This window comes from Sinocyclocheilus anshuiensis, unplaced genomic scaffold (assembly GCF_001515605.1).
Source record: "Sinocyclocheilus anshuiensis isolate Anshui unplaced genomic scaffold, SAMN03320099.WGS_v1.1 scaffold244, whole genome shotgun sequence".
NCBI lineage: Eukaryota > Metazoa > Chordata > Actinopteri > Cypriniformes > Cyprinidae > Sinocyclocheilus > Sinocyclocheilus anshuiensis.
This window is the reverse complement of record NW_015558588.1, coordinates 606,163-618,915: the sequence shown is the minus strand read 5'-3', so window position 1 is coordinate 618,915 and position 12,753 is coordinate 606,163. Positions and strand designations below refer to the sequence as shown.

The following is a 12,753-nucleotide window of genomic DNA, read 5'->3' as shown; positions in this document are numbered from 1 at the left end:
TTGTCATAGTTTTTTAAGTGACTGAGGACAGCTTGGGATGTTTTTTCCCCCTCAGATTTTTGGCATTATGTAATGTTAATTAAATAGAGACACTACTGGTTGACGGCTGTCAAGACTAGATGGTACGATTAACGTCAAAATCCCTACGTAAGGCCTAATAACATTCAAACGTTCAGACAAGACTGTTTTTCGAGTTTAAATTGCTTTTGCTCTAAAACAGTGATTTATGCATTAGTTTGCGCCGAACGTGTGAAAAGCTTTGTTGAAATGGTTCACTTTACATTACAGCACATATTCATTGTATATTTTTTCCCCCATGACACCATTCAGCATTGCTGTGTGGATCGTATCGACGGGAAACAGTGAAAAAAATCAATATGTTTTTCCCGGTTGACCTGTTTATATCTCTGAACTCCAAGAACAGTCAGCAGGACATACGAGTAACAGAAATGTAAACAAGAATCAGTCATTTTTACGTTTCTGGGTCAAAACAAGTGGGAATCAAGACATTTCATGCAGGTGGTAGGAAGACCTGTCAATCATCTGAATAAAGGAATGTGATTGGTTGCTGCGTTAGTAGAGTTCAGACTGTAAATTTTGATATGATGAGCATCATTTAGAGTCATAGAATAGCTGATATACATTAATATCCCCATCTTGATATGTTTATTTCACTTTCCACATCATTATTCAATGTTTATGCGTTGCTCTCGTGTGTAAATAACACACAACTCCTCCTCACTGATAGCTGGGTTAATGTTTATAGCTGTATTGATTTTTCAAAGTTGTAAATAAAACAAAGTTTATTGGAGTGTGTGCTACAAGAAAATGCAATTTTAGTCTTTCTAAATCTCATAATTAATTCAGTGTGTTACTAAAATTTGATACTTGCCAATTCTTTATAGCCTAATTATAAAATTTACTAGCGATTTCTGAGTGAAAGTTGTTTCTGCACCATTTTTTTTCAATGTACAGGAACATGTTGACATTTCAGATGCATGGTGTATCATCCGAATGCACCCCTTTATTACTCAATCATTGAGATTTAATGGTGTTTAAATGTTATTCGAGAGAGTCATTTTTCAAGTATATGAACTATTTCCTGTTATCTGCCGCTCTTGGATGGAGCCTTTTTTGTTGCTATTTTTCTTCATTGTGTTAATTGGTTGTTCTTACTGGCCAGATCTCAAACCCCTGCATGAAATGTTATCCCCTGTCCTCCATCGCTCATATTTCTTGGCTTTGACTTTTTCAAAACATGCCACGTGGTTTGAAGTAAAATACGCTGAAATAGCCACGATCTTTGAGCTTGTGTGAAACCTTTGAACCCAGACTGTACTCATTTGCCACAGAAATGAAGAGGGTCGCTTTTTTTTTCAGCATTTCCGTGGTCTTGGTTTGAACTGTCTTGAGTGAAAGTTATTGGTAATGTGGCTTTAAAGGGAGTCGAAAGGCTTGAAGTTTTTGGCAGCGGGCCTGTGGAGCACATTCAAGACTTCACAGAAAGCTCTTTGTGCTGTGCTCATTTACTGCTAGACAAAAGCCTCTGAATCTCTTAATTTGGCCACCGAGAAGCCCTCAACATGTGAATGGCCTGATGGAATCGCCACTGACTCTCAATTCTCAGCCCCATTAAGAAACTGAAGTTATTTCTTCATTTTCTGGAGAAGATGAGCATGCATTGCATGCCTGTGCAAAACTTGGTTGCTTACTGTCCGTAGTCAAAAGAGACCATGTGATATTCTGGTTTCTAGATATGGCTCATATCCCTCCTTTTTGATCAGTTTATCGACTCTGGAAAGTATTTCTTTGACAATGCATTATCATCTGGAGTTGTTTGAACACAGTTTCGGGAATGGCGCTGACTGCAATAATAACATTAAGCTCTCAGTTGTCTTCATAGTAGGATTAGACGGGCTCATTACTTTCCTCACCCCAGACTCCCTTGTGATTCCCAGACCTTTGAGTCCCTCCAGCACAACTGAAGCACATTATGTAACACATCCATGATTCACTCTCTGGTAGATATTTGTGATTCAGTCGCATGTGATTCTGGGTTTGTGCGGATGAGGCTGCTCTGGTTCACATCAGCCGATTTCAGCTGGTGTTGCATCTTAAAGGGGTCATATGATGCGATTTCAATTTTTCCTTTCTGACCGATGAGCTTTGTAAAAATCGACGCGTTTCAGAAAGGCGGGGCATAGAGGAGAAACAATAATGTACAGTATGTGGAAAATAATGTGTTTTTTGAACTTTAAACCGCATAAACACATTTCATTACACCAAATACACAAAATAATGTTATTTTTAGCAGCATCATATGACCCCTTTAAAGGAATGAAAATTTGCTGAAAATGACACCCTCAGGCCATCCAATATGTAGATGAATTTGTTTCTTAACCAGATTTGGAGAAATGTAGCATTGCATCACTTGCTCAGCAATGGATGCTTTGCAGTGAATGGGTGCCGTCAGAATGAGAGTCCAAACAGCTGATAAAAACATCACAATAATCCACAAGTAATCCACAGCACTCCAGTCCATCAGTTAACATCTGGAGAAGACAAAAGCTGAAACAAATCCAGCATTAAGATGCTTTTAACTAAAATACATTGAGTTCATAATCCATAATAACGCTTCCTTCAGTGAAAAAGTCCATCTCCTTTTGTCTCTCACATTAAAATCCAGCCACATATTTGTGTAGAGCTGTTTAAACGCTGCTTGATCTGTGCAGATTTCTCTCCTGATTCACACCAGAACACTTCTTCACTGGAGGAAGAGTTATTATGGATTATGAACTTGTATTTTAGTTAAAAGCATCTTAATGCTGGATTTGTTTCAGCTGTTGTCTTCTCCAGATGTTAACTGATGGACTGGAGTGCTGTGGATTACTTGTGGATTATTGTGATGTTTTTATCAGCTGTTTGGACTCTCATTCTGACGGCACCCATTCACTGCAGAGCATCCATTGCTGAGACACTGATGCAATGCTGCATTTCTCTAAATCTGGTTAAGAAACAAACTCATCTACATATTGGATGGCCTGAGGGTGTAATTTTCAGCAAATTTTCATTTTTGGGTGAACTATTCCTTTCATAATGATTTAATGTTCATGACTTTGACTTGATAGTAACTTTGACTTGTTCCTTAGTTCAGCTAAATGATAACCCGTTTTATACTGTATGAATACTTGAACGTAATTGATGAGACAATAAATGTCTTTTAAATAAATGTAAAATGGAAATACTGGTCTAAATCATGGTTTTAAAGTAGGACTACTTTTTATGTGGATGGATTTTTCGGTGTTAAATGTGGTAATCTATAAGGAATGATTTTTCGAAGCTAAAAGATTATTGAAGTACGTTTTACCAGAAAATACTATTTCAGTCTTTCTACTATTACAACAATTTCACATTTAATTTGATGTTACTTGCCATTTCTTTGTAATTATTTGTGAAATTCACTAGCAATTTATGAGTGAAAATGGTTTCAAAGCTAATCCCACACCATTTTTTTTTTTTCAGTGTAATGGACATTATGATCCAAATTATTTTGATAAAGCCGAACTTGTATTGAATCAAGAGCCCTTTAATATTGGTGACTGGCTCCAACAAGGATCTAGTAAACTCTGTTAAGCTGTATAACAGCGAGCTGATCTCTGCAGTCATATCTAAAGAGGTGAACCAGCGAAGAGCTTTAACACAAATCGAGTTCTCACGATGAGATGCGAATTCGGCACCGCTCACATGTCAACACGCTCCCACAGAATAAAGGAGTCAGCCACTCAGTTCAGCGCTCTTTAAAACGCATTCAATAGGGCAGCTGTTTATGCTCATGAATATTCAACGAGCTGAGACATAGTCAGCCGCTCGGATTGATTCAGCGTTCAACAAGTCGGCTATTCTCGATCGATTCAGATGTGAGAATTAATGCACAACATTTGAGATTTGTACAGATATAAAGCGTGCCTTTTACTTGTCAGAAAAGTAAAGTATCTTTTTGTAAGATACAAAGAGCCGTCACACAAACCATCAGCATTCATGTGCCTTTTAGAGGTTTTTGGAACAAATTGGCCTTAAGGAATGAAGTCTTTTTTAACCAAGGTCACATGAAAGAATTATTTCATCCAAAAATGATGATCATGTGATGATCATCAGTCACCCTGATCACATTTACATTAAAGTAGTACATGCCTGTGATTTTACCACAGCTATGGGGTGTTTTTGTCATGCCTGAAACCCCCTTTAACCATTAAGTGGTTTATTGCTTTTATAAAGCAGATGCATTAAAGGAATAGTTCACCCAAAAATGTGTTGAAAACATACTCACCCTCAGATCATCCAAGATGAGTTTGTTTCTTCATCAGATTTGGAGAAATGCAGCATTGCATCAGTGTCTCAGCAATGGATGCTCTGCAGTGGATGGGTGCCGTCAGAATGAGAGTCCAAACAGCTGATAAAAACATAAATAAAAAACATAACTGATAAACATAAATGATAAAATACGGGTCCACTATCCATAATAACGCTTCCCCCAGTGAAAAAAGTGTTCTGGTCTGAATCAGGAGAGAAATCTGCACAGATCAAGCACTGTTTACAATCTCTAAACAAATATGTGGCTGGATTTTGATGTGAGAGACAACAGGACGAAGCACTATTATGGATTATGGACTCAAATTTTAGCCAAGTTAAAATGCCTTAATGATGGATTTGTTTCTTTAACATATAGGCTAATGTGTTTCAACTACTTTTCATTCAATCGGAATTTGCAGTCATAACTATAAATTTTATATAGTTTTTCAGTGAAGTGCTTACTGCAAGGATGAATACAGATAGTGTTGTGATTCAAGGTCAGTTTCTGCAAGGATCATCTGGGCTTGTGTTTTTCTAAGCATCATTTTTCTCTTTACTGAGGTGCCAACCAGCGGGTGTAAAGTCACATGAGAGGGCACATTTTGGTTTTAAACAATCTCAGAAGAGCTCAGTTCCCCCCAAGCCCTAAAAACCAACAACACAAACATGCAATTAGAGATGTGCTGATCCAGAGGTGGGGAACATTGGGTTGAAGGCTACCAATTAGGTTTTGGAGGGAATTTCCCCCCAACACAGTCAGCCAGAGCCAAAGTAGGAAAAGTTCGGCTAAAAATGAACATTTTTGCCATCATTCACTCAACTTTATGTAATTCCAAAGTTATATGTTTTTTCTTTCATCTGTGAAGCTCCAAATGAATGATAGAGCTGCTCTTTTTTGTGGTGTTTTATACGGTCAAGCTTTAGAAGAGTGCAATAAAAGTTGCAATAAGCAGTTTTCAAATCTCATTTGCTTTTCATTCGCAAATAATTGTTGTGATGTCAAACCTGATGCAAATCTGTCTTTAATGATACTTTAATAGTCTTATTTTGGAGCTGGTTTGGCATTACAGATAATAATCCACTTCTGTTGTGTGGAAAAAAAAAGCTGCTGACGTTCTCCTTTTCTGTTTCATTGGTGTAAAGGAATTAATATTTACATTTACATTAATGTTTAGGCATTTAGCAGATGTTTTTATCCAAAGCAAATTACAAAATAGGAACCATATTGACTAATATGTAGCCAAAACAACAGTGGAGTGAGTGAACATAAAAGTAAAGTGTGCTATTAATCAATTTTGCTTCCTGCATTTGTATATTATTTCCTCTGGAAATGAAAGCCATGCATGTAGAAACTGCATTATGTGACAATCACTCGCTGATGTTTTGAGGTGACGTGTCATGGAGTAGATGTTGTGATTTATATCTGTATATTCACGCTTGATCGACTCGTTCTCTGTGAAACAGGTCAGCAGACTCACAGATTGATTGAAATAAATGTATCTGGGTTGTGGCTCTGAATCAGTGACCTGATCCTGAACGTTTGTTGTTAAAAAAAAAAAAAAAAAAAAATGTTTATAACTAAGGACTTTATTAGCTATGAGACACTATGCATTTGCTATGCATTTTGAGGTGTTAGGCACAAAATAAGTGTAGCATTACTGTAAAAAAATATTAAGTGTCTTATTGCATTTATATATACACACACACTATTTCAAAAAAATGTTGACAGTTATTTTAAAATTATTATGCATGCAGATTTTTTTTCAAGCTCATTAATCAAGTTCAATAATGTAAATAAATACATTAAATTAGTCATGAGAAACTGTGCATTTACAGTTATTTTTACTACGGGTAAGTGTTATTAGGCACAAAATATGTGTGTTTCTCGGTAAAAAACCAAACCGTACCGTTCTCCACACACGGTTCGGCACGCACTTGCACCGCGGTTAAACTTAAATCTGACAGCATCTGTAAAATGTCACGTTTAAAAATAACACGTAAATGTATGTTTCTGTCGATGGATATGCATTCTAGCTTCCCAATACATTACAACAACAGCGATGAACAAAAAAAAAACGTGGACAAACCTGTCACTCTTTGTTCAGTGCGAGTGCCGTATGCTGGAATATGACCCGTCATTTATGCTGTTATCACCCGCGTATGTGAGACCTGAACAGCACACATTGTTTTAACTAAACGCATTTAAGCCTTGCCCGTTTAAATATTCAAGAGCCAGAAGACGTGAATGAGAACTCGCGCGCGCCGTGAGAAGATTTGTGTTCGCTCATCCGAAGCGCCAAACCCGTGAGTTCTCTTTCAACTCTTGTGCTTGTGCTAGTCGGCTGAACGTACAGTATCAGTATGTGGATCCGTGCATTGTCTTAAAGTTTTTAATGTTAATCAAACAACAAAAGACAAGGAAATCACACACTGCGCTTGATTGAATAGCTTTTGTAACTTTAATAAGGATTAATCTTTAATTTATACAGTCAAATATGCGATGTTATTTACATTTGATTACTTTATTCAATTTCTGTACCTAAAAATTAATGTTAGACCTACCTAAAAAACCTGAAAAGCATGTTAATTTTGATAGCCCTAAATCAGGGCTCTACGCTTACTTTTCTTTTTAGGAGCACTTGTGCTCCTAACTTAAAAAATGTAGGAGCACGTTCAGAATTTTAGGAGCACCTTCTAATCAATAATCCAAAATTTTATCAAAAATTTGCCTTCCCATTACGAGGTGATATTTGACTCCTTAAAGTGATTTACAGTGGAATTTTGTTTTTACCTTTTGTAATGGCATTTTTCTAACTTTATTAAAAGTGTGTGTGTGTGTGTGTGTGTGTGTGTGTGTCTATTGTGAGAGATGTGTACGGGGCTCCAGGCTCTCGTGGTCATGAGAACCTTCTGTTTTATGCGTCAGACAGAGCTCCGATGCTCACGGGTGAGTGAACACAACCTCAGTTTACCCCATGTTGATGAACACAATGCATTCACTGGCCCTTTGACACCATCAGCTGTGCTGAGCCTGTCACAACCTGCAACCCGCCTACAAGCTGATATTTAAGAGCTAGTCAGGAGTTGATTTTATTGCTCCTAATTTTGGCCTAATATGTTTTAATTCAGAATGTGCAATCAGAATGATCATGTTTGTGAGATTTTGAGTTTGTGAGTCAGAACTGTTCGGAGCAGGGATTTTTTTGTCAGCCGAAACCCTTTGAGCTGAAATATTTGCTTGAAGTCCCAAAGAGTTTAAGTTCATATTTCAAAAATTTAACAACACATTTGCAAGTTCACGGATTTTGATTCATGGTCACATGATGTGCAGGTAAACAAATATTTAGTCGAGTTTTTTTTTTTTTTTGGAAGCTTGTTTTTGCCATGGGATAAAAAAAAGCTAATTGTGACTTTGTATTTCGCAAATCTTTTTTTTTTTTTACAATTCCTTTTTTTCTATTCAGAATTGTGAGAACATTTTCATTTTTGCAATTCTTTTTGATCTTTTTTTTTCAGAATTGTGAGAGATAAACTCAGAATTGCAAAAATGAAAATGTTCTCACAATTCTGAGTAGAACAAAATAAGGAATTGCAAGAAACAAACTCAGAATTAACTTTTTTCCCCCCGCAATTGTAAATTTACATCTCACATAATCTTCTGAGATTATATCTCACAATTCTGAAATTTTTTTCTGAGTTTACATCTTGAAATTCTGTTTTTTTTTTCTTCTTCTTCTTTTTCTTTCTGTGTGGAATACATTTTTGTTAATTGCAATCTTATATCTCACAATTCTGCCATTTTTTTTTCTCAGAATTTTTTTTCCCGCCATGGAATAAAAAATAAAAAAGGTTATCGCAAGTTTATATCTCACAATATCGCCCTCTTTTTTTTTTTTTAATTCTGACTTTGTGTCTCGCAGTTCTGATGGTTTTTCTCTGATTTCTGAGTTTTTTTCTTTTCGGCTTTTATTCTCAGAATTGCGGGAAGATTTGCAGTTTTGCAATTCCGAGAATAAATCTCACAGTTCTGATGTTGTTTTCCTCAAAATTGTGAAAAAGTCAGAATTGTGAGATGAAAAGTTTGTTACCTTTTTTTTTAATGCTATGGCAGAAACAGGCTTCTATAGCTTGAGTTTATTGTATCATTATTTATTTATTTCAATTGTACATTTATTTTTAATTTAATTGATAATTAGCTTTTCACCAACTCACAAACCCTCCAGTTAATTAATAAATCATAATGCTAATTTTCACAGTTTTGCACAACCAACCTGCATTTCCCATCATTCTGTACGGTAGCACAAGAATAAATATAATACAGATAAAGCATAAATTACATGCTTGATGCTCTTCCTTTGCTTCAGATTTTGTTGCACTATAGCACTGGCTAGCTAAGTGTCTTTATCAGCAGGTAAAAAAGAATTGTCCAACACGTCCAAAATGACTTGAATACACATCACGTAATTACGATTTACACAAGGAGGACTTGAATGCAGCATCAAAATCTGCTTTAAAGTTGTAGTTATTTAGTTCTTTCTTTACTTATCTTTCTCTCATTTCTACCTCCATCTGCTCCCACTTTCCGTTCTTCTCTGCATCTTTCATTGTCCAGAGGGAATCTTCCCCTTTTCTTTGGATGTCTTGGGTTCTCATGGGTCAGGCAGCAGATGGAAGGCTACTTTGTGGCCGGTGTTTTTTTGAGTATGTTAATATATGCATGGGATTGTGTGGGTCTCCTCCTCCACCTCCTCCACTGGCATTGTGCCGGTCTGGGAATGCGTCCGTGATTTTGTGCAGACGTGACTGGAAAACATCTCTAGTTTCTGTGTGGGTTCAGGGTAAGACAGCGATGTGAAGAAGAGAGAGATTTGAGAGAGGCAAGAGAGCGAGAGAAACGGTCAGAACACCAGAGAAGTTTCAAGGAGGGAGGTTTGTTTCTGGATTTCTACGAAACAGCCATGGAAACTCAATATGACGACACTGGCGATGAACGGCGGGATAAAAGAGGTACCGTTACAGGAGCTGCATTATTAGGACAGTCAATACTGCGTTTCATCGCATCACATGAGTTTCAATTATAGCTGGTTATAAACTGAAGGTTTAGATTTTTAATTTGTGTATTATGTGTTAAACTCTGGTGTAGTTTGATGTCAAAAAGTCTTTTTGTTCTTCTGGTATTTAATGCATTGGCCTGTCAGTGGTCCAAGCAGGGCCTAAAACTAACATTATGCCACACCTGCCAATGGATGGTGACTTGAGAAAATTCAGGCATAATTATCTTTTACCAGCCATTAAACTGTAAATGCCATTTTTTTTTTTAATAAAAACAACAGGAGGAACAAATTGTGGAAACAAATGTATTTATTATTATTATTTATTTTTTATTTATTATTAATTAATAAAATTATACATTTATTTATACAAATTTAATTTATATAATAATATAATAATACTTACTTTTGGTTGTTGTTTTTCTTTCAACTCTCTTAACTCTCTTAGTCTTTAATGTTTTTTTGCTTTCAAATGTTTAGAGCTTTTATTTTGGCTGAAGTCCTCAGAGAAACTTCTCTTTTGTTGACAACAGATTTATAAACATTTTCTGATTACAAACTGTAGAAACATGTCTAATTACAATTTTTGTTATTATTATTATTATTATTAGTATTAGTATTAGTCCTCGTATTATTTAATACATTTATACAAATTAAATCAGTAAATAAATATTCCCATAATACTATTGATCTGTAAAGTATTTCATAACAATAATTTATATTAACAATATTACATTTACAATACTAATATTTATATTTAAAATATTTATCTTTGTGTTCAAATATTAACCCACAGAGCTGAAAACTGCATGCAAACGTATCTTTTGAAATGCTTCTCTTTTGTTGACAACAGATTTCTAAATGCTTCTCATTACCATCTTTTGAAGGTGTTTCGTGCATGTTGCTTTTTCAAATGCACGTTGTAAGCGACTCAAACTCAGCGCTTTCAGAGATGGAGTTTGTGTGGAGCAGCATTTACTGCAAAACATGAAAAGATCACAGCGCATACGATTACATTTTTATAGAATTACAACGCGGTCATTTCCATTTGATAATCATGCTAAACCATATCGTGTTCTCAGGCATTGTTAGAATTGCAAGTCCAAGTCTTCAAAGATGTTTGTAAACTAACAGAACTCTTTATTCTGCTTATAAAGTATTGAGTTGTGGACTGACACCCGGTCTATTGTAGACGTCCTCTGTTAGGTTCACCATTTTTTAATCTCTATTGTACACTTTCATATCCTATAACGATCTTTCTTGTTAGAGATGCGGTGTCTGGCAGAGCTTTGGATACTGTTGCTGTGACTTTCTCATTCTTCTACTTACTACAACTTTTTCCATGGCATGAACACATTTCATGCCCAGAATGCATCTGTTTCTGTCTCGCAGTCAGTCGTTGGCAGAGGCTGAACTGGTTTCTGAGCGTTATGTGTCACTAGGACGTGCTGTTAGTGGCTGTCGTCCCGCTGTAGAAGGGTCCTGACCTTGTGCTCGTGTGGCCGAGGCTCTGGGCTCTTTGTGCGGAGCGGCTCTGGAGCCAGCAGAAGCGTTGGACTTTGACATGCAGTGATGAGACAGCTGCTCACTCATAGTTTCTGCCATCGCTCCTCCTCCATATTCTTCTGCATCTCCTTCTCTTTCTTCTACTCATTCTCCATGTCCTTCTCCCCTCTCTATTTCCTTTTTCTGATCTTTCTTCTCTTCTTTTTTCTTGTTTCTTGCTGTTCTTTTTAGCTTCTCCTCCTTTCATTCTTTTTCTCCTCCTCTTCCTCCCCCTTTTCTCCTCCTCCTCTCTTCCTCCGCCTCGATTTCTCCTCCTTTTCTTTTTTCTATCTCATCTTTTATCCTCATTTTCATCTTCCGCTTTTCTCCTCCTCTTCCTCCCTCCTTTCTCTTCATTCACTGCCTCTTCCTCCATTTCTCTTCCTTTTCTTTTTCTCCTCCTCTTCTTCATCCTCCTCCTCCTTTTTCTCTTCCTCTCCCTCCTCCTACTCTCCTCCTCTTTTTTCCTCCTCTTCCTCCTCTTCTCCTCTTTTTTTCTCCCACTCGTATTTTTTTCTCCTCTTTCTAATTTTTTCTCTTCTTTTTCTCCTCCTTCACTTTATCCCCCTTTTCCTTCTCTTCCCCTGCTCTACTCATTTTCTTCCTCCTTGTCTCCTAATTTTCTTTTTTCTCCTTTTCCTTCTTTTCTCCCTTTTCTTCTCCTCTTCCTCCTTTTCCTTAATCTGTCTAATTTTCTTCCTCTTCCTCCTGTCCCCACATCTCCCTCTTCTCCTCTTTTTCGTCCCCCCACTTATTTTTCTTCTCCACTTATTTTTCTCATTATTCTTTATCGCTCTTTTTCCTCCTCTTCCCCTCCTCTGTACATCTTCCTCCCTTTCTCCTCCTCTTTTTTCTACTCTTCCTTCTTTCCTTCTTCTCCTCCTCCTCCCTGTCCTCCTCTTCTCTTGCTTCTCCTCTTCCTCCTTTTTGCCTAACCTTTCTCTACCTTTCTTCTCATCTTTTTCTCCTCTTCCTTTATTTCTTCTCCTCCACCACCTCCTCTTTATCCTCATGTTTTCCTCCTTCTAGTCCTCCTCTTCCCTTTCTTCTCCTCTTCTCCTCATCTTTATCCTCCGTTTCTCCTCCTCTTTGTTCTATTCCTCTTCCTTATCTTTCTCCTCCTCTTCTTTTTTCTCCTCTTGTTCTCCTCCTTCTAGTTCTCCTCTTCCCTTCTTCTCTTCCTCCTTTACTTCTCCTCCACCACCTCCTCTTCCTTCTCTTGTTCTCCTTCTACTCCTCCTCTTCCCTTCTCCTCTTCCTCCTTTTCTCCTCATCTTTTTATTTTTCTCCTCCTCTTCTTTCCTCTCCTCTTCCTCCTTTACTTCTCCTCCACCACCTCCTCTTCCTTCTCTTGTTCTCCTTCTACTCCTCCTCTTCCCTTCTCCTCTTCCTCCTTTTCTCCTCATCTTTTTATTTTTCTCCTCCTCTTCTTTCCTCTCCTCTTCCTCCTTTACTTCTCCTCCACCACCTCCTCTTCCTTCTCTTGTTCTCCTTCTACTCCTCCTCTTCCCTTCTCCTCTTCCTCCTTTTCTCCTCATCTTTTTATTTTTCCTCCTCCTCTTCTTTCTTCTCCTCTTCCTCCTTTACTTCTCCTCCACCACCTCCTCTTCCTTCTCTTGTTCTCCTCCTTCTAGTCCTCCTCTTCCCTTCTCCTCTTCCTCCTTTTCTCCTCATCTTTCTCTTTTTCTCCTCCTCTTCTTTCCTCTCCTCTTCCTCCTTTACTTCTCCTCCACCACCTCCTCTTCCTTCTCTTGTTCTCCTCCTTCTAGTCCTCCTCTTCCCTTCTCCTCTTCCTCCTTTTCTCCTC

General features: G+C 37.4%; 1 protein-coding gene across 1 annotated transcript in view; it reads left to right on the top strand.

Moving 5' to 3' along the window:
- The first annotated feature begins 8,989 nt into the window (after positions 1 to 8,989).
- LOC107679932 (neuronal membrane glycoprotein M6-b-like) overlaps positions 8,990 to 12,753 on the top strand; it is a 21,265-nt gene continuing 17,501 nt past the window's right edge. Inside the window, exon 1 of the mRNA XM_016475658.1 lies at positions 8,990 to 9,357. Within this exon, the coding sequence (XP_016331144.1) occupies positions 9,309 to 9,357 (49 nt within the window). The 5' untranslated portion in view covers positions 8,990 to 9,308. The remainder of the gene's footprint in view (positions 9,358 to 12,753) is intronic.